This window comes from Bufo gargarizans, chromosome 8, assembly GCF_014858855.1.
Source record: "Bufo gargarizans isolate SCDJY-AF-19 chromosome 8, ASM1485885v1, whole genome shotgun sequence".
Taxonomy (NCBI): domain Eukaryota; kingdom Metazoa; phylum Chordata; class Amphibia; order Anura; family Bufonidae; genus Bufo; species Bufo gargarizans.
In genome coordinates, this window is record NC_058087.1 from 76327198 (window position 1) to 76346676 (window position 19479).

General features: G+C 43.8%; 1 protein-coding gene across 1 annotated transcript in view; it reads right to left on the minus strand.

The window, feature by feature from the left end:
- Window positions 1-19479, minus strand: part of LOC122944374 (aldehyde oxidase 1-like) — a 183561-nt gene that overhangs the window by 61849 nt on the left and 102233 nt on the right. The window contains exons 24-27 of the mRNA XM_044302568.1: window positions 10935-11022; window positions 10747-10833; window positions 5160-5351; window positions 1865-2092 (exon numbers count right to left, since the gene is read on the minus strand). Coding sequence (XP_044158503.1) covers window positions 1865-2092; window positions 5160-5351; window positions 10747-10833; window positions 10935-11022 — 595 coding nt within the window. The remainder of the gene's footprint in view (window positions 1-1864; window positions 2093-5159; window positions 5352-10746; window positions 10834-10934; window positions 11023-19479) is intronic.

Here is a 19479-nt window from a genome sequence, read left to right on the forward strand (position 1 = left end):
GTATGGTTGTCCACCCGCAACCTCAACCTTCGAGTGCCCACTCCCAAGCTGGCGCCTCGCTTTGTTGGTCCCTTCCGAGTGCTTCGCAGGGTAAACCCGGTAGCCTATGCCCTTGCGCTTCCTCCTGGCATGCGGATCTCCAACGTGTTTCATGTCTGCCTGTTGAAGCCACTGGTGTGTAATCGTTTCACTTCCTCGGTTCCTCGGCCTCGTCCGGTCCAAGTGGGCAATCGTGAGGAGTATGAGGTGAGCAATATCCTGGACTCACGCCTGGTCCGCGGTCGGGTGCAGTTTTTGGTTCATTGGCGTGGTTATGGTCCAGAGGAGCGTTCCTGGGTTCCCTCCGCAGATGTCCATGCTCCTGCCTTGCTCCGAGCCTTCCACGCACGCTTCCCTCAGAAACCGTTCTTTACTCCGCGGAGGAGGGGCCCTTGAGGGGGAGGTACTGTCATGGTCTTACCTTCTTGCTGTTCTCCTTCGTTTGACATGTGCTGGCGGCCATCTTGGTTTCTGGGTTTCTTGTAGCCTCCCACCCTGCGGCTTCTCCTTCCCACTGGGAGGAGCTGGATGCCTAGCTCATATATATAGGAGATCTGTGGCTTCAGTTCCTTGCTTGGTCCTCCTGTGTTCACATGCTTCTAAGACTGCTGCTGCTTCTGGTTCCTGATCCTGGCTTCGTCTGACTACCCTGCTGGTTCCTGATCCAGGCTTCATCTGACTACCCTGCTGGTTCCCGATCCAGGCTTCGTCTGACTACCCTTCTGGTTCCTGACCTCTGGCTTCGCAAGACCCTGCTTCGGTTTAGCCATCCGTTTGGACTTTTGCCTTACAGCTTGATTTTCAATAAAGCCTTCTTATTTCCACTTATCTCTTGTTGTACGTCTGGTTCATGGTTCCATGACATGCTGCTTCTCTGTAGCCCAGGTCAGGCGCTTCTGCCACTGTTTCTGGTTCAAAAGTGGCTTGACCTGGGGAATGCGGCACCTGTAGCCCATTTCCTGCACACGCCTGTACACGGTGGCTCTGGATGTTTCTACTCCAGACTCAGTCCACTGCTTCCGCAGGTCCCCCAAGGTCTGGAATTGGTCCTTCTCCACAATCTTCCTCAGGGTCCGGTCACCTCTTCTCGTTGTGCAGCGTTTTCTGCCACACTTTTTCCTTCCCACAGACTTCCCACTGAGGTGCCTTGATACAGCACTCTGGGAACAGCCTATTTGTTCAGAAATTTCTTTCTGTGTCTTACCCTCTTGCTTGAGGGGGTCAATGATGGCCTTCTGGACAGCAGTCAGGTCGACAGTCTTACCCATGATTGCGGTTTTGAGTAATGAACCAGGCTGGGAGTTTTTAAAAGCCTCAGGAATCTTTTGCAGGTGTTTAGAGTTAATTAGTTGATTCAGATGATTAGGTTAATAGCTCGTTTAGAGAACCTTTTCATGATATGCTAATTTTTTGAGATAGGAATTTGGGGTTTTCATGAGCTGTATGCCAAAATCATCAATATTAAAACAATAAAAGGCTTGAACTACTTCAGTTGGTGTGTAATGAATCTAAAATATATGAAAGTGTAATGTTTATCAGTACATTACAGAAAATAATGAACTTTATCACAATATGCTAATTTTTTGAGAAGGACCTGTATATTTTATGTTGAAATTTCAGTGCACACATCACTCTGTGTTTCATGAGTATCCAGTGTAAAACTGGATTCTACATAGCGATGGAGAACTTCATAGCACTAACTTCTCCAGTGTTGATGATGTTCGTAGACTTGCCCATTAAACACTATATGGTAGTACAGAATCTACAGTCCTCATTATAGTACATTCCACATAACATTAATCTGCTTCTCTCTTCATACACTGACCTGGTGATACATTTTTTCAATATAGCCAACAGCAAACTTTATGGGTATAATAGCTATGCCTTTCTTCTTCCAGTAGTTTTCTTTGTTGAATTTTTGGATCTCGGTTCTTCTCTTGGTATAAGATGACATCTCCAAACATTCATTCCAGCAGCGTGTCAGATTGGTGGCGTTAAACTCCTGCTTGTAATATGTCCGTCCAATGCCTTTATACATGTTCTTCTCCCGAACCTGAGAACATCATGAATTGAAATGGTTACTACAGTAACTTGGAATCTCTGAAGCCCTTTATGGATTAATGTGCAATGTCTTTGATGATCACTGGTGAAACCCAATGGAGACTTATTTATTTTTATTTTGAAAGAACCATTTCTGACCAAACAAGTATAGACTTTCCCCTACATGCCTAAATAAGGCTTGCCTCTGTGATAACGGCTGATCTCCAGAGGTTAAAAAAGGAGCTTATTTTAAGGGATTGGCTTCATGAGGCAGCAATAAAGAGAGATTTCTACAAAATATTCCTAGACCTGCTTGTATGAAATCTACAATTTCATGAGATGCAGGTTTTCATCAATGTAGTGGAATCTTGGTGCGACATACAGCAAATGGTGTGTGAAAACCTCAAAACCTATTAAATATTAAAATTCAACATGAATGACATTTCAAAAATATCACATCTGTTTTCTGCGCCAAAAAGTGTGGAAACCACAAAAATGAGTTGGGTGGAGATAGTTGTAGGCTGACAGCTATCTTATGTATAGCATATCACTTGAGATCTTTATTATATTTAGATAGCAGATAATAATCCAGAAGCAATTCGATTAGGACCTATAACTACAATGAGCCCCTCAGGAGCCAGGGCGGATAATGGAAGTGGTGGTGGCCCTGATTAAGTTTTGTTTCAGTTTACTATCTCAGGCCATTGTTCCCTGGGGATCGGTGCAGTGGAAATAAAGTTTGAAGAATCAGGTCAGAAGTAAACATAGAACATTCTCTTTCTACAGAGTGCAAAATATAAATTTGGGTAAATTCAATAGCAGCAACTGTTTACCCTGCTGTCTGGTTTCTCAAGTATTTTCTTGTAGCAGGTTTAGGTAGTTCTTTGGAAAATCTGTAACAGGAGCAGGAGATCAGCAGTGGGCTACCTTTCCTCTGTCTGCTCTGGAAGCATGACCAGACCACTCTTATCAAAATAGGAAGTACAGGGTGGTTAGCCCTGTTCCTGCCAACCAAATCCTTACTGGTACTTACAGCCAAAACATACAATTGCTATATAATACATAACTAACGTTAAAGTTAACGAAATGGACTTCCATCTGAATTTCAAGAAAAATTAGATTTGCCGCAAAGCTGGATTTCCTTGCTCTTCTTGGTAACAAATCTATTTTTCTGAAATGGCAGTTAAAAAAAAAAACATCCACCTCATCCATTTTCACACAAAGAGGCTGTTGCTGCCAGCTTGATTCCAGAAACCAAGCAAAATCTTACGCGGGGTGATATGACATGAACATGCCCGTGCGTTGTCACAGCGCCCGGCTAGCGAGATTTTGCATGGTGTCTTCAATAAAGATGGCCACAATGGCCTCTATGCGAGCAAATGGATAAAGTGATAAAAAAAAATGTTTTACCCTGATTAACTGCTGAAAGGCCTAAATTGTAGCCTCAGATGGCACGATCAGCGATGAAAGTGGCGTCTGAAGGGATCAATGACAGGGGGGCAGTGTGATTGCTGTTCCATCTTTGCGCCCACTACATACAAAGGAATGCACTTTGTGATGAAGAAATTTGTCACAAATTGAATTTTTTTGCGAAATTCGATGAAGGAGCTGAATCTCTAGTCATGACCATTCCTTTATTATTCCTGCTAGAAGTTCTGAATGAATTAGTAGCAGGTCCAGATGGGTACAAGGATAGAGTAATACAGCAGCCCCAGGAGGGTGGGTGCACAAAGTCCACAATAGCTCCGCATGGACGTCAAAAGGAAAAGAGAGACAGCACCCGTATTTGCAATGGTGAAAAAAAGCTGTGGTCTTTCATCCATGATGTCGCAATCCAATATACTTGGGTTGCCACATCATGGATTAAAGACAACAGCTTTTTTTCACCATTGCAAATACGGGTGCTGTCTCTCTTTTCCCTTTGAGGTCCAGATGGGTGTTAGGCTGAGTTCACATCACCATTTAGCTTTCCGTTCTTCTGATCCGTCAGAAGAAGAGAGAGAAAAAAACAGAACCTGTTGCATCAGTTGTCATCCGTTTGAGCCATTTCTGTCTGAGATCCGTTTTTTTAGACTGGAAAAAAGTCCTGCATGCAGTACTTTTGTTTCTGTCTAAAAAAAACAGATCTCAGGTGGAAATGGCTCAAATGGATGACAACTGATGCAACAGGATCTGTTTTTTTCACTGGATCCTGTAAAAAAAAAACGGATTCCATGCAATCCTATGCATAAGGCTACTTTCACATCTGCGCTTTCCCATTCCACTAATGAGATCTGTCATAGGAACTCAATAGCGGGGGTAAAACGCTTCCGTTTTGTCCCCATTCATTGTCAATGGGGGCAAAATTGAACTGAATGGAATGGAATGCATCAGAATGCTTACCATTATGTTAGGTTGCGTCCCCATGGCGGACAGAATAACGTTTTTCTGTCTGTGATGTGGTGCGGAACAAGATGGATCCGTCATGACTCACAATGTAAGTCAATGAGGACGGATCCGTTTTCTCTGACACAATAGAAAACTGATCTGTCCCCCATTGACTTTCAATGGTGTTCATGACGGATTCATTATTGCTATGTTAAAGATAATACAATCGGATCCATTTGTTTTGCTGATTCATGACGGGTCCAGTAAAAATGCTGGTGTGAAAGTAACCTAACTGATGCAACAGGGTCCGTTTTCTTTACAGGATCCATTTTTTTTTCTCTCTCTCTCTTCTTCTGATGGATCAGTAGAACGGAAAGCTAAACGGTGATGTGAATGCACCCTAACCAGATGGGTGTGTGTCCCTGTACAGTCTGATATTAGCCAATCAGTGCTGCCAGTGTCAGACTGTGCAGGGACCCCCCCCCCCCCCTACTGGTAACACCCATCTGGACCTTCATTGCAAACTTCTAGCCATTCATAACTTTAAGAATAATGAAGGAATGACACAATTTACAATCATAAGAATAGATGTGCCAGGATTGTTATTACATAAGTAGTGCAAATAGTTACTAAAACGGATATGTCAGGAAAGGTAACAGGTCCTCTTTAAATATCTAAATGAGTTGTTAGTAAATGACAGCTAAGAACTTTACCTGGTCAGGAGGCAATCCTAATTTTCTAGCCACAGCATCCAACATGGTCTCTGAGCTCAAACCGGTCTGAGGAAAACCAAATCCTCGGTAAGCAGTATTAGAAGGCAGGTTTGTCTTGCAAGCCTTTGCCCGGCAGTTAAGGTTGGAGAAGTCATATGCATTGTCCATCTTAAGCATCGCTATTATTATCACCTGAAAATGGAGTAAAGGAAGCAATATATAATATATTTAACCAATATATTAGTTTACCTCACAACTATAAGAAAAAATGGAGATGCAGGTTTCTTTGACATTATACAGCGTGTTATTAAATTACTATTGCATTTGTCTCTTCATCAATAGAGAGCTTTGTTCTATATTATCATAATTCTCCCTGCATCAAACATTCAAAAAGGAAATTTAATTTCACATTTGGATATATGTTTATAATTCATACAGTTTGGGGTTGTTGTGCCTTTTCATAGGTAAATGCATTGATATCCAATTCATTCTAGTCAAGATGAATGTTCATAGCCATGCTCGACTATAGTTACAATTTTGTATGTCTTAAGTAAGGTCACACAAAAGGTTTCTACTCTTCAGTGTTATTCTTTTCATGAATGTACCAGTCTGAGAAGAATACTCCTTGTCTACTTTTAAATTTATGACAAGATATAAAGATAAGCTCTATGCAGCTGGTGATAATTACCTATACAATTAGGCATTTATTAATGAAGCAAAATATATAATAAGACATAAGACAATCAGCAGGACATATAATATATATTATACTGTTATATGTGATGAAGACAACATGTATCCAGTATATTATATATATTTCTCATTAGGAGAATCTTTGTCTCTAAAAGAGTGTCTGTGAAGATGTGTGTTTTGTAACCATGTATCACATCTTTTGGTGTGACAAGAGGAGGTACTGATATCTCTGAGAAAGCAAAGCCATTGAAGTTATTGATGATCCACAAATAAACAGTGTGAGAAACATTCAGAGAGACGCCTAGAGGTCTGTCTCTAATTGCTACAAGTGTCAGAATTAATCCCTATAGCTTTGAATTAAAGCTTTTAAGGTCAAAATGTATAGAATACATTTTATTCAGACTTCCAGAAGTTAACCCTTTATACTTTATACTATGATGTAAATAGCTTACACAGCAGTGCCACCTAGGTATCAGTAGGTGACATTACAACAGTAGCAAAAGTGCATTCTGGGTAAGGTTACGATGTCACCTTTTTTATCAATTATCACGCCCATCCGATTATGATTGGAAACTTCCAAACTAGGAAGGTGTGTTTAACTGATAAGTTTGTGATCATAAACCATACACAGGGAGGAAAAACACACACACAAGAAAGAGAGGAAAGAGAAGTTAAGCTCTTTAGAGGGGTCTATCAAGATGAAAGCCATGGTGAGATGCGCTATGATGGACCACCCAGCTTTCCTAGGAGCAGAAGTGAGATTTCTACTAGGACTTGGTAAGAGACACAGAAAATGATATTTCATTCTATTAAGACTAATTTGATAGTGTGGGCGAAATTATACCATCTAGATTGGCGAATAAATAATTAAATTAATTAATCATCTCCATATTGAGATGTAGTATTAGGATATTGTGAGACTTCATTCTACCTGCAGAAGAATCATGACTCATAATTTAGCAAAGCATTAAATAATTGCTTATATATATATATATATATATATATATATATAGAACATTCTTCGCCAAGCTAAATGATGTATTCCCACAGGAAAGACTTATTTCAAATCCTTCCCATTTAAGATATGATCTAGCAATGATCCTAGATCCCTGTTATTTGTCTTAATAGTCTTACCAAAGTCATATGTGTGAAAATAGTCCAGGATGGGGCGGAAGGATACAGTTATCTCTTCTAATTTATATCCTTGGATGGATTTGCCCATGCCTGAAGTCATGTGATGTGTATTTGGTTAGAGGGGGGTGGAATGTATTTAGCATTCCATATTGATGTCTAGGATTAGACATGCCCGTCCTGATATCATGAGGTTTTCTCTGAACATAGGTAATATATATAACTTATGTTTCTACTTTGATATCCTAACCTAATAATAGCTTGGTTATAATGTGACAAGTTATTTCCGCTCACATGTATTGTTAAGCTTGTAATGCTTTATATTAATGCTATATACATTCATTTGCATGTTTCATTGTGTTTATTTACTTATATATGTTTATAATCTTGTAACCAATAAATCTGCATATTTTTATAATACCTGCGTATTATTGTGTAATGTAGAACTACATGTTTTATCATTAACGTCATCTCACGTCAAAAAGAACTTATTTATCTGAGGAAATAGTCAGACTCAGATGGGAATTGTATCAATTAGGTTGTCTACAATTCACCAGGTCCTGATTTTAAGAATTTATGACAAATTTTATCCCAAATTTTTTTTTATGGTTAATTATTTTTATGACCATAATTAATAATTCTTAATTTAATTATTACCACCCGACAGGGTATGCAAGCAGTATAAAATGTAATACATATTAAATAGAATAATTAATCATATCCTGTGGTGAGAACAGTGCTGCAGGTTGCCCCCCAAAATTAAGGTTTAGTAGTTGCACACGGGGGTTATACATGGTTATTCTACACAATTGCAGATTGTGCTGGGTCTAGAAAGTTTTTCAGGAATCACCAACTGCTTTCTGAAATCCTCTATCCTTATTACTTTTGGTAGGTAGAAATGCTGGTAAGAGAGAGACGTCTATTGTCACGAGCAGTTACAAGAGCAGTGCTTAATTTGCGTTAGCACCCGTCACAGGGGTTAAATACGGAGATCCGAGTCACTGGAGGAGATTTATCATGAGGGGAATGATTCAAGTTAGTTTTGCAATAATCTGCATTGCTGTAATTTGTGCCAAATTTTCCCAAATGTCTCAAAATGTTTGATAATTTCTTAGTGCCAGTGACGTCACCAGCAACACAGCGCAGGGCAAGGTTGAGCAATGAAATTCTCTGATGCTTTTGTCAGAGGGCCGGAGGGGTGAAAATGGGGTTATGTCTGGGTTCAACTCCGAACCTGGACAACCCCTTTAACTCCTTTTCCTAGAGCGCCACTTTCCTGTAGTAAGATACGTAATTACAGTTTTTGCAACTTTTTAATAACAGTTAATTCTGGCTTAACCTCTTCCTGAGTCATTTTTCACTTGATCTGATACAGCCTATTTTTTTTTTTTAATCTGTACTGTAACTTTTTGAATGCTTTTACTTATAGAAGCCAATCTGATATCGTTTTCTCATGACACATAGTACTTCATGAGGTAATAGAAAAATGTAGAAGGGCACTCAACAATCAGTCACACCGAAATGTATTGGGGTCTAAAATAATACAATTTATTAAACATATGTCTAAAAACATACAATAATTATGGCATAAAAACAAAATGACATAATGTATGTAGACCCCAATACATTTCGGTGTGATTGATTGTTGAGTGCCCTTCTACATTTTTACATTACCTCTTGACTTTATTGATTTGGGTGCATCAATTTTAGTTGGAGCACCTTATTATCCCTGATAATAGGGTGAGCCGTCACATATACTCAATAACATAGTACTCCATGTTAGTGGTGAAGGATATGTTTTACCTTCATTTATTAAAAGAATTCAAAATCTACAGAAAATTTGGAAAAATTAGCTATTTTCAAAATTTGAATTTCTCTGCCTTTAAGACACATAGTGATACCTCACAAATACTGTAGTTATTAATTGATATTCATCACATGGCTACTTTATGTTGGCATCAATTTGTAAATCTCATTTTGTTTTTTAGGATGTTAGAAGGCTTAAAATTGTAAAAGAAATGTGTAAGGGAGTCTGCAGTTCCGGTTCCCTTGCGGGCAGATACGGTGGAGTGTCCGCATGGGCGGCGGAAGAGGAGGGCCGCGGGGATTTCAGAGGCAGACTTGCCGGGCTGATGGCAATGCGTTGCGGCCAGTCCTGCCTCCGGTGTCTCCTGCAGGTTCCGTTCCGGCGTCCATGCTGACACAATTCCGTGCCGAGTCGGTTGGGAGTCCGCGTGCTCGCCTGAGGGGTGATTCGCAAAGGAATGCGCAGCCGAGTGTGCATGCATCTTATGCACTACGTCAGCCGATGGCAGGTAAAGCATCTGTGCACAAATTCAAAGTTGATTAGGTGCTAATGAGTAGGATCATCGCATGACCTATGAGGTTCTGACAAGCAGAACTCTGTGATTGGCCAGCAGGTGTTTAAAAGGGGATCTCCCTGGCTGATCAGTGCTCACTCTTGTCTCTACAACCTGGGAGTATGCTGGCTCAGAGTCACTAAGTTGAACACATGAACTCTGTGTGTCTTCATCTAGTAAATGCCTCTAGAAACCTCGTTTCTGCTCTACAGTTGCACCGTGTGTGGCCTCGAATCGGACTTTGGATACTTCACCGTCTCATCCTTAGGTACCTGGTTTCACAGACTCTTCTGTATGAACTTTAGCCTGGTCTGGCTTTTCTTTGGCGTTTTCCCACAGAGGTTATTATTTAGACTACGTTATTTCTGTATGATTTCTGGTTTGGAATTTACTGCTGTGTTTTCAATAAATTCCCGTTTGTTCAAATCTTTGCCTGGTTTCTTGGGGTTCTGCAGCATTACAAAATGTTTCAAACTTTCAAGAAAATTTCCTAAACAGACTTTAAGGACCAATTCAGTTATGAAATCATTTTGTGGGGCCACCCAAAATGACCCAATTTTTGAAACTACATCCCTCAAATTATTCAAAACGTATTTTTCTAAATTTCATAACCCCTAAGGTGTTCCACAAGCATTACATGAAAATGGAGGTAGCATTTGGAAATGTTATATCTTGCAGATTTTCCATTTTATTAAAATGTTCCCTGTAAAACAGCAAGTGTTAACAGCAAAACAAACCTTAATATTTATTACCTTATTTTAGCAGTTTATAGAAACACCACATATGTGGTCATAAACTGCTATATAGGCACACTGCAGGAAAGGAATGTCCCTGGTTTTTGGAGGTCAGATTTTGCTGGATTAGTTTTTGGGTGCCATGTCATATTTGAAGAGACCAAGAGGCATCCCCTACAGTGACCCCGTTTTGGAAACTACACCCCTAAAGGAATTTATTTAGGGGTGTAGTGAGTGCTTTGACCCCACAAGGCATTTCATATAATTTAGTAATACTTGGCTGTGAAAATGTATGCAGCACTGGTCGACAACTGCTGAGGTTAAAGGGGTTATCCAAAGCTAGTAAAGACCTCCCAGAATAGCTGACCCATGGAGCTGATTATACTTACTTGGTCACGTCCCATAGTGCAGTGCATGTCGGGAAGGGGTTAAAACAGGCTAACCACTCTCACTTTCCCACCCACTATTCAAAACTGGAATAAGTGACATAAAAATGAAATGCAGCAAAATTTTGCACAAATAATAGAAAAGCGAAAAGCCGTATATTGTGACTTTTTAAAGACAGAATTCTGGAGCACAGGGCTTGATAAATTCCCCTTAATATATTTAATTCTAATAATAGGAACTGAATAGAATCACCAATTTATACAATAGGTATGATGCAGTTACCAGAATAGATTCATCAGGGGTGCATCCGGCATTGGCATAGAAAGTTACATCTGCACCTACAATTTTTCCGTCATTCATACACCCAACCTGTAAAAAAAAAAAATAATAATTCAACCATCAGTAGACAAGCCCACATTCTCTATAGAATAGTAGCCTGGGAAATCCATATTATGTGCACTGCAACTCACTTTGTATATTCCTTTGAAAGGATGGCGACCAGCAGTCATTAACATATCTTCATTGCGCTCCAGAACACACCTAATGGGCCTTTTGGTTCTGAAACAAATGATAGCAAATGTATTGAATACTAAACTAAGAAAACTGCAACAACAAAATCATACAAAAGCCTGACCTGATACAAATACACTCGTGGAGAAAAAGCTCAATAAAGGACCAGTATGACCTTTTGTTGTTACCCATCGGCAGCCCTGGGAAAAGGGCACCTGATAAAGAGAACATTGACATTTGAATATTTGAACCATGTATACTTTTATCTAATATATATAGCTGAGTGTATGTGTGTGTATGTCCGCTAAAGGAATCCGCACCGTCGCATTTACAATCACGAAATTTGGCACACAGGTACATCAGGTGTCCGGGAAGGTTATAGACTAGGTCTCAGCTCTCTAGGACGTACCGTTCCTGAGATATTTGCAGGTCCTCCAGTCTCCACATACACACAGTTTTACACCAGGTTTCCATAACAACCCAGCCATTTATTTTCACTGCTGTAGATGAGCTTTAAAGGAAAACTGTCACCAGGATAATCGCTATTGAAGTAAATCCATGGCCTAATAGCACTTAGTACCTTATTTCCAGATGTGCCTTTGTTCCAGCAATAGATGTTTTTATCCTCTGAAAATCCAGTTTATTTGAAATGCAAATGAGCCAGTAAGGTGCCCAAAGGGGCGTCACTTTTTCAGGAAGGAGCCCAGAGACCCCCCCCTGCACCAATGTGTCCACCCTCAAAAGATGAACTTAAAACCCCCCCCAGGTCCTGCTAAGCCACGCCCATGATCTGGTTAGGCCACGCCCCTACCACTCCTTAGCTGAGAGGGATTAAAAAAATTAAGTTAAAAATCAACTTCTAGGTCCTGCTAAGCCACGGCCCTATCTGGTTAGGCCACACCCTTTCCCACTCTTCAGCTGACAGGGATTGAAAAAAATGAAGTTACAAATCAACTTCTAGGTCCCGCTAAGCCACGTTCCTAATTCGGTTAGGCCACACCCCATCCCACTCCTCAGCCAACAGTGATTGAAAAAATGAAGTTAAAAATCAACTTCTGTCAGCTGCAGGGGTGGGAGGGATGGTGACTTTCTTCCTGCCGCTCACACTCAGACAGCACAGTGCTGCTGTCTGAGAGTGAGCTGTTCAAAAGGACATCCTTGTGTCCGTCCAGGCTCTGCGCCAGACGGAGGACAGGGAGTCTGAAAGCCGGACTGTCGGGTCTAAAACTGGACCTCTGGCCACCCTAGGGGCAGGCTGCTGTGGAAGTCACAGTTAAGGGGATGGTCCGCAATGGAGGTCAGTTTAAAGGGGCATATTGCTGTAAATTCCACTGTTAAGGGGGCGAGCCCCTGTGGAGGTCACTGTCAAGGGGGTGGTGTGCTGTGAAACTGACTGTTAAAGGGGAAGGCTGCTGTAAAGGTCAAAGTTAAGGGGGTGGGCTGCTGTGGAGGTCCAATTTTAGGGGATGGGGCACTGTGGGGGGGTCAGTGTTAAGGGGTGGGGGGCTGTGGAGGTCACTGTTAAGGGGGCGGGGTGCTGTAGATGTCACTGTTATAGTGGATAGTGTCGATATCTTTTAACGACACACACAAACATTAAATAAAATAGATATACCCAAGCTAAGCTGGGTCCTTCAGCTAGTATATATGTACTAAAGACCTTGTTGTCGTGTAATAGTGGCAAAAGAAAAATATATTTGCCGTTCAGCGGTGCAGTTATATGTTCTAAAGCAGTGGCGTAGGGATTGCCATAGCAACCATAGCAGTGGCTATGGGGCCCTACGCCACTGGGGGCCCGTCCCGGACTGCATTCTTTTTTTTTTTTTTTTTTTACACAGCCAGGCAGCCAGGTGGGCGGGGCTTGGGCGGTCCGCGGCTGTAGTGGGCGGGGCTTGGGCTGTCCGCGGCTCGGGCCTTTGCTGGGGGGAAGCCAAGGAAGGAGTAGTCAGGTCAGGACTGGAGTAGGCGGGCCCGAGGCGCACTGCTGCACGAGCAGAAGATGAGGTAGGCGGTGGAGTGGGGGCCGGAACTGGAGCGTATAACATGTGCATGTAAGTTAAAAACCAATATACAAATCCATAAGAAACAGACCACAGAGATCAGCATGTATTGTCACTACACTATGGTGTCCTTTAGAGTTCCCTTTATAGTCAGAATACTTACTACTATGAGAGCCTGGCTGGTATCCATGTCTTATTTTATGCCCAAATTAACAGTCAACGATACCTATAATATTGTTCATGAAGCAGATCTGCATTAGTGGGACTGTGGATTCCCATACGCTGGTAACATGGAAGTCATCCTAACAATCAGATTTGCACAATGAGAGAATGTCATATACTGCACTAATGTACATAAAATCAGCTAGCGGATTTCCCTCTGTATATATTCCACTGACAGAATACTTCATCCTTGTACCCTGCTCTGATGGTTCCTACAAAGAGTGAAATGTTACAATGCGATGCATATTTGCTCATTTCCATGTCTGTTCTTGGCCAAGCTAACAATGCATATGTATGGGAGGATAGGGAGAGATAACTGTTGGCTGAATGATCCTTCAGCCAACATTAGAACTCAACAGAGTTACATCACACATATACAGTATAGTACAGTGATGCCCAACCTACGGCCCGTGGGCCAAATGCGGCCCGCGAAGCCGTGTCATGCGGCCCACGCAGTGACCGAACTTTATCAGCGCAGGGCGCGCTGCGAACGGCACAGGCAGCAAAGCGATGCTGCCTGTGCCTACAATCTCCCTGCCCAGCGCCGCCTCCTAGCTAATTTATTCACTGCACTTGCCTCTGTGAAATTCAAGAGAAGCGCCGTAATCTCGCACAGGAGCACTGGCAGAGGCCTCGAAGTGCGCATGCACCGTCTTCCTGGCCTTTGCCAGTGCACCTGTGCGAGATTACGGCGCTTCTCTTCAATTTCAGAGGCAAGTGCCGTGAATAAATTAGCTAGGAAGCGGCTCGAGGTGGGGGGGGATATCTGTGGAGGACACTGAGGAGGGTGAGGAGGGATCTGTGGAGGACACTGAAGGGGGTGGATCTGTGGAGGACACTGAAGGGGGGGGATCTGTGGAGGACACTGAAGGGGGGGGATCTGTGGAGGACACTGAAGGGGGGGGATCTGTGGAGGACACTGAAGGGGGGGATCTGTGGAGGACACTGAAGGGGGGGGATCTGTGGAGGACACTGAAGGGGGGGATCTGTGGAGGACACTGAAGGGGGGGGGATCTGTGGAGGACACTGAAGGGGGGGGATCTGTGGACGACACTTAAGGGGGGATCTGTGGACGACACTTAAGGGGGGGATCTGTGGACGACACTTAAGGGGGGATCTGTGGACGACACTTGGGGGGGATGTTGGGGTGGGAGGTCCTGGAGGGGTGTTTGGGTGGGAGCTCTGGAAGGGGTGGGAGGTCCAATAGGTATGTGGGGGTGGGAGATCCGGGAGGGGGGGCCCATAATTTTTTTTGCTATGGGGCCCAGTCATTTCTAGCTACGCCCCTGTTCTAAAGACCTTTTTGTCGTGTAATAGTGGCAAAAGAAAAATATATTTGCCGTTCAGCAGTGCAGTTATATGTTCTAAAGCCCTCTTTTGTGTGTATTAGTGAGGGGGGGGGGGGGAAGGGGCTTATTAGCCGTTGTGTGGTGATATGAGAAAATTAAAGACTTTTTTGGGGTGTTTTAATTTAGTTTTTATTTATTAATTTGATCTAACAGTGTGTCAGACAGAGAAATGCCAGGCCCTGCACAGGGGAGTGGCAGAGGCCTAAATGTTTCTGGCGCAGGCACAGGTCGCAGCAGAGTATTAGGGGCATGGCAGCAGGAGTCGCAAACGAGAGGCCTGAGCTCCCTGTGTCATCTAGCGGTTGTGTCTTAACTAGCAACCCAGCGGTTCATTTAATGGTTGACTCGGTCATCCACTTCGTCCGAAGTGACATCAGACACCCCCAGCCAAAAGTCGGTGGGTTCGTCAGACACAACCCTTGGTTGGCATGGCCCGGGAGCAGTCCCTGTTCCCTCAACTGTCCTCAACCTGCCTCTGTCCTTTTCTGTTTCCTCAGCCAGAGAAGTATTGTATGCTGTGGGCTCAGCTCCACTATACAGTGAGAACGAGCTACTAGAAGACAGTCAGCAGCTACTGGCAAGCCAAGATGTGGAGAAGACATATGCCGCTTCCTCTGGTAGGCAGGCAAGTAGTGATGAGGAGAGTGGCGTGGGAGCTGGTGTTCCAAGCGGTCAGGGTTCTGACCTAGAGACCGTTGAGGAGGACATCAGTGACATGCATACAGTACTTGATGATGATGATGATGTAGATGATTGCACTTGGGAGCTGGGTGAATTAGGGGCGTCATCATTATCAGGAGAAAAGGGTGGCAGCTTGCCCGTGAGGCAGTGGTGGAGCCAGCAGGTCGCTAGCGTGGCCAAGAGTCAGCAGGGTGGCAGCAGTGGGAGGTCTGGAGCCAAATGTGCCCAGGGTAGACCACCTGCTTCGCAGGAGCCTACCTGCCCAGAAAGTAGTGATGCAGGGGCTCACAGAAGCAGCGGTGGTAGCAGTCAGTGCAGAGTGTTAGGGGTAAAATCAACAACTCGGCAGTGTGGCAGTTTTTTATCAAGCCGCAGGAGGAGGTGAACGTGGCCATTTGTAGAATCTGTGGGCAGAAGATGAAGCATGGCAAGGGTGCCAATGTTGGCACCACGGCTATGCGTCTACATATGCAGCATCACCATAAAGTGGCCTGGGAGAACCGTGGCTCCAATGTGGTGGTCCGGCAACCACTGCATCACCCAGTGGCGCGCAGCCCATTTCAGGTAGTCAAGGCTCCACCACCTCAGCCGAAAGGAGCTGTCTGTCCTTCCCATCATCTACCAGTCCTGATGCTCTTGCTCTTCCTCATCCTCCTACTCCTCGTTACTCATTCTGTCAGCAATTATGCGTACACTCATCCAACGGCGCAGAAGCTGAATTGTGGACTCTGCACCTTTCAGAGAACTGATGGCTTGTGCTGATCCGAGGTGGAGAGTCCCAAGCAGTCATTTCTTTGCCAAAAAGGCAGCACAAATATGTAGAACAGAAGGTGGGCCAGTCCATGAGCCTGTCGGTGTCTGCCAAACTGCACGGCAGTGCCGACGTGTGGAGTTGTAACTACGGTCAGGGACAATACATGTCCTTTACGGCCCACTGGGTGAATTTGGTTCCTGCACAGCCACACCAGCAACTTGGCCAGGTGATGCCACTTCTGCCTCCACGTTGTCAAGTCCTGTGACATTGTCCTCCAATGCCTCCTCATTCTCCACCTTGTCCTTAGCCTGCACTGCAGGGACAATTCACAGTGCCCCTCCAGCATACCACACGTGCATGACACGGTGGTGTCACGCTGTTCTGCACCTCGTTTGCCTGGGTGAACGGAGTCACACAGGGGAGTAACTGCTCCGTGTCCATCAAGAAATCGAATCCTGGATTTCTCCTCGACAACCATTATCACCACCATACAGAGACATTACACCACTCTGGCATTCCTAACCTGGAGCGTGAGTTATAACACTTTGGAGGGCCCTGTGACAGTACCCAGCACACGCTGCAATTGGCATCACGAACAAAACTATAGACTATTATACCCATATCCTGACCCACTGCAAAAACTGGCGTCAGTGTAACCGTACCACGGTCCCGCTCATTGCATGTGGTGTTGCATAGGAGTGCAGTTGATATCTACTGCATTTTCTGTACTCAGAGAGAGTTATCTGTGGTATTCATAGGACTGCAGGTAACATCTCCCTCTTTCCCCGCTTCACTCATGTACATAAAGTACATATGGCTATATCTGTCCTTTTTAACTTAATCTGCACATGATGCAGTGTTTGGCACAGCCGCTGTCACAACCAGACATCTGAGAAGCTCTGACAGATGCCTTTCAGAACCTCCTCCTTGAGCTTTCTTTGTTTTGGTTTTCAGTTCCTCATCTCGTTAGCCTCTCTCAGCTGTCTTGTAGTTGCATTAGTGTGTGGTTTATACAGCTTCCTGGAGTGTGTGTGCATGCTGATCCTATTTCCCAGTCTTCTACAAGTTAAGTGTTGTACATTCATTTGTGATTTTATGTTTGCTGGATCCCAGGTGACCCTAACTCCCTCCGTGTCTGGTGTAGGGAGCCGGTGGTCGTGTCCCCTCACTATTATAGGGTGTTCAGGTGTTATACAGTTGAGGTACGAGGATATGCGATCATCTACCATTAGGATGTTCGCATAGGCTGAGCAGTCAGGGAGAGTGCCAGGTCTAATGCAGGGGTCTCCCTTTTTGTTCCTTAGTTTTGGATCCAGTGAGTCATATATTCATTTTGTATTGTCTTGTTTCCTGTACACCTTCCGTGACATTATAAACCGCCAAAACCGTCTCAAGCATGGATCCGGTTTCACTTTTGACTGAACGCTTTCAGGGTCTTTCATTGGAGGTAGCTGATCTCCGTAAGACTCTTTCTCAGTTTCTAGTGACCGATTCAGCTTGCGTTCATGGAGTTTGTTCTGAGCCTAAGATCTCGCTCCCGGATACGTTCTCCGGGGGTAGTGAGAATTTTGTGCATTTTAGAGAGGCTTGCAAACTCCATTTTCGCCTTCTTCCCCATTCCTCTGGTGATGAGGAATGGAGGGTGGGGATCATTATATCGCTGCTCAGGGGTAACGCTCAGTCGTGGGCCTTTTCACTGCCGGTGGGGGCATGGCCCCTCCGTTCAGTGGATGAATTCTTTTTAGCCCTGGGTCAGATATATGATGATCCGGATCGTATTGCTTTGGCTGAGTATAGACTACGTCTCTTATGCCAGGGTAAACAATCCGCAGAGATATACTGCTCAGAATTTCGGAGATGGGCAGCTGATACTGGTTGGAATGATGCTGCACTCCGAAGTCAATTTTGCCATGGTCTTTCAGAGGGATTGAAAGATGCATTTGCCTTTCATGAGAGGCCTATCTCCTTGGACTCTGCTATGTCTCAGGCCGTTCGTATTGACAGGCGTCTTAGAGAGAGAGGAGAGATCACTCCTTCCTGTCATACTCAATCCCAGAACAGTGCAGCGGTCTCATTCTGTGCGCAGGGGTCTCAGTCGCTGTCAGCCCCTTCTGAGCAGGAGCCCATGCAGCTGGGGTTGATTGCCTCTGACAATAGAAGATTCAGCCCGCATGGGAAGGTTTGTTTTTGTTGTGGAGGTATAAATCATTTGGCAAATGTTTGTCCCTCTAGGAGATTCAGGCAGTTTTTTGGGAGTAATAGAGAAACAAAAAGGAAAAAATCTTTAAAAAATGTTCCATCTGTTACTATTGGCAGGGTTGAGGCGGAAATTGAAGGTTTTCCGTTTGCTTGTAGTTCCCGTTTTGTCCTGCCTGCCAGGGTGGCGCTAGAGAGCAAGAACATTTTTTGTGAGATTTTTGTAGATAGTTGAGCAGCTGTCAATCTCATTGATAATCAATTTGCGATAACTCATGGTTTCCAGGTGTGCGCTTTGGGAAAGGATATTCCTGTTTTTGCTATTGATTCCGCTCCACTTTCTCAGAAATCATTAAAGGGCATAGTTCACAATATTCGTTTAATTGTGACTGATGCTCATGTTGAGGATGTGTCATGTTTCGTCCTTAGCGGATTACCTACTCCTCTTGTGTTGGGGCTACCCTGGCTCACTAAACATAACCCCACCATTGATTGGCAAGCGAGGCAAATAAATGGTTGGAGTGATTTTTGCAGAGAGAATTGCCTCACGACATCTGTTTCTGAGGTTTCTACTAAGACTGTACAACCTTTTCTCTCTGAATTTTCGGATGTCTTCTCTGAGAGTGGAGTTCAGGATTTGCCCCCGCACAGGGAGTACGATTGCCCTATTAATCTCATCCCAGGCGCCAAGCTGCCTAAATCTCATTTATACAATCTTTCCCAACCTGAAAGGGTCGCTATGCGTGCTTATATCTCTGAGAGTCTGAGAAAAGAACACATACGACCCTCGGAGTCACCTGTTGCCGCTGGTTTTTTCTTTGTTAAGAAAAAAAGATGGTTCTTTAAGACCTTGTCTGGATTTCAGGGAGCTGAACAGTATCACTATTCGTGACCCTTATCCGCTTCCTCTGATCCCGGACCTGTTTAACCAGATTGTTGGGGCTAAAGTCTTTTCCAAATTAGATCTAAGAGGGGCATACAACCTGGTCAGGATCAGAGAAGGAGACGAATGGAAGATGGCCTTCAATACCCCTGAGGGCCATTTTGAGAATTTGGTTATGCCTTTTGGTTTGATGAATACCCCAGCCGTTTTTCAGCATTTCGTGAACAGCATTATTTATCATTTAATGGGAAAATTTGTATTAATGTATTTAGATGACATTTAGATTTTTTCTCCTGATTTCAAAACTCATAAGGAGCACTTACGTCAGGTCTTGCTCATCCTGCGGGAGAATAAATTATACGCGAAACTGGAAAAATGTGTGTTTGCGGTTCCAGAAATTCAATTTCTGGGGTTTCTTCT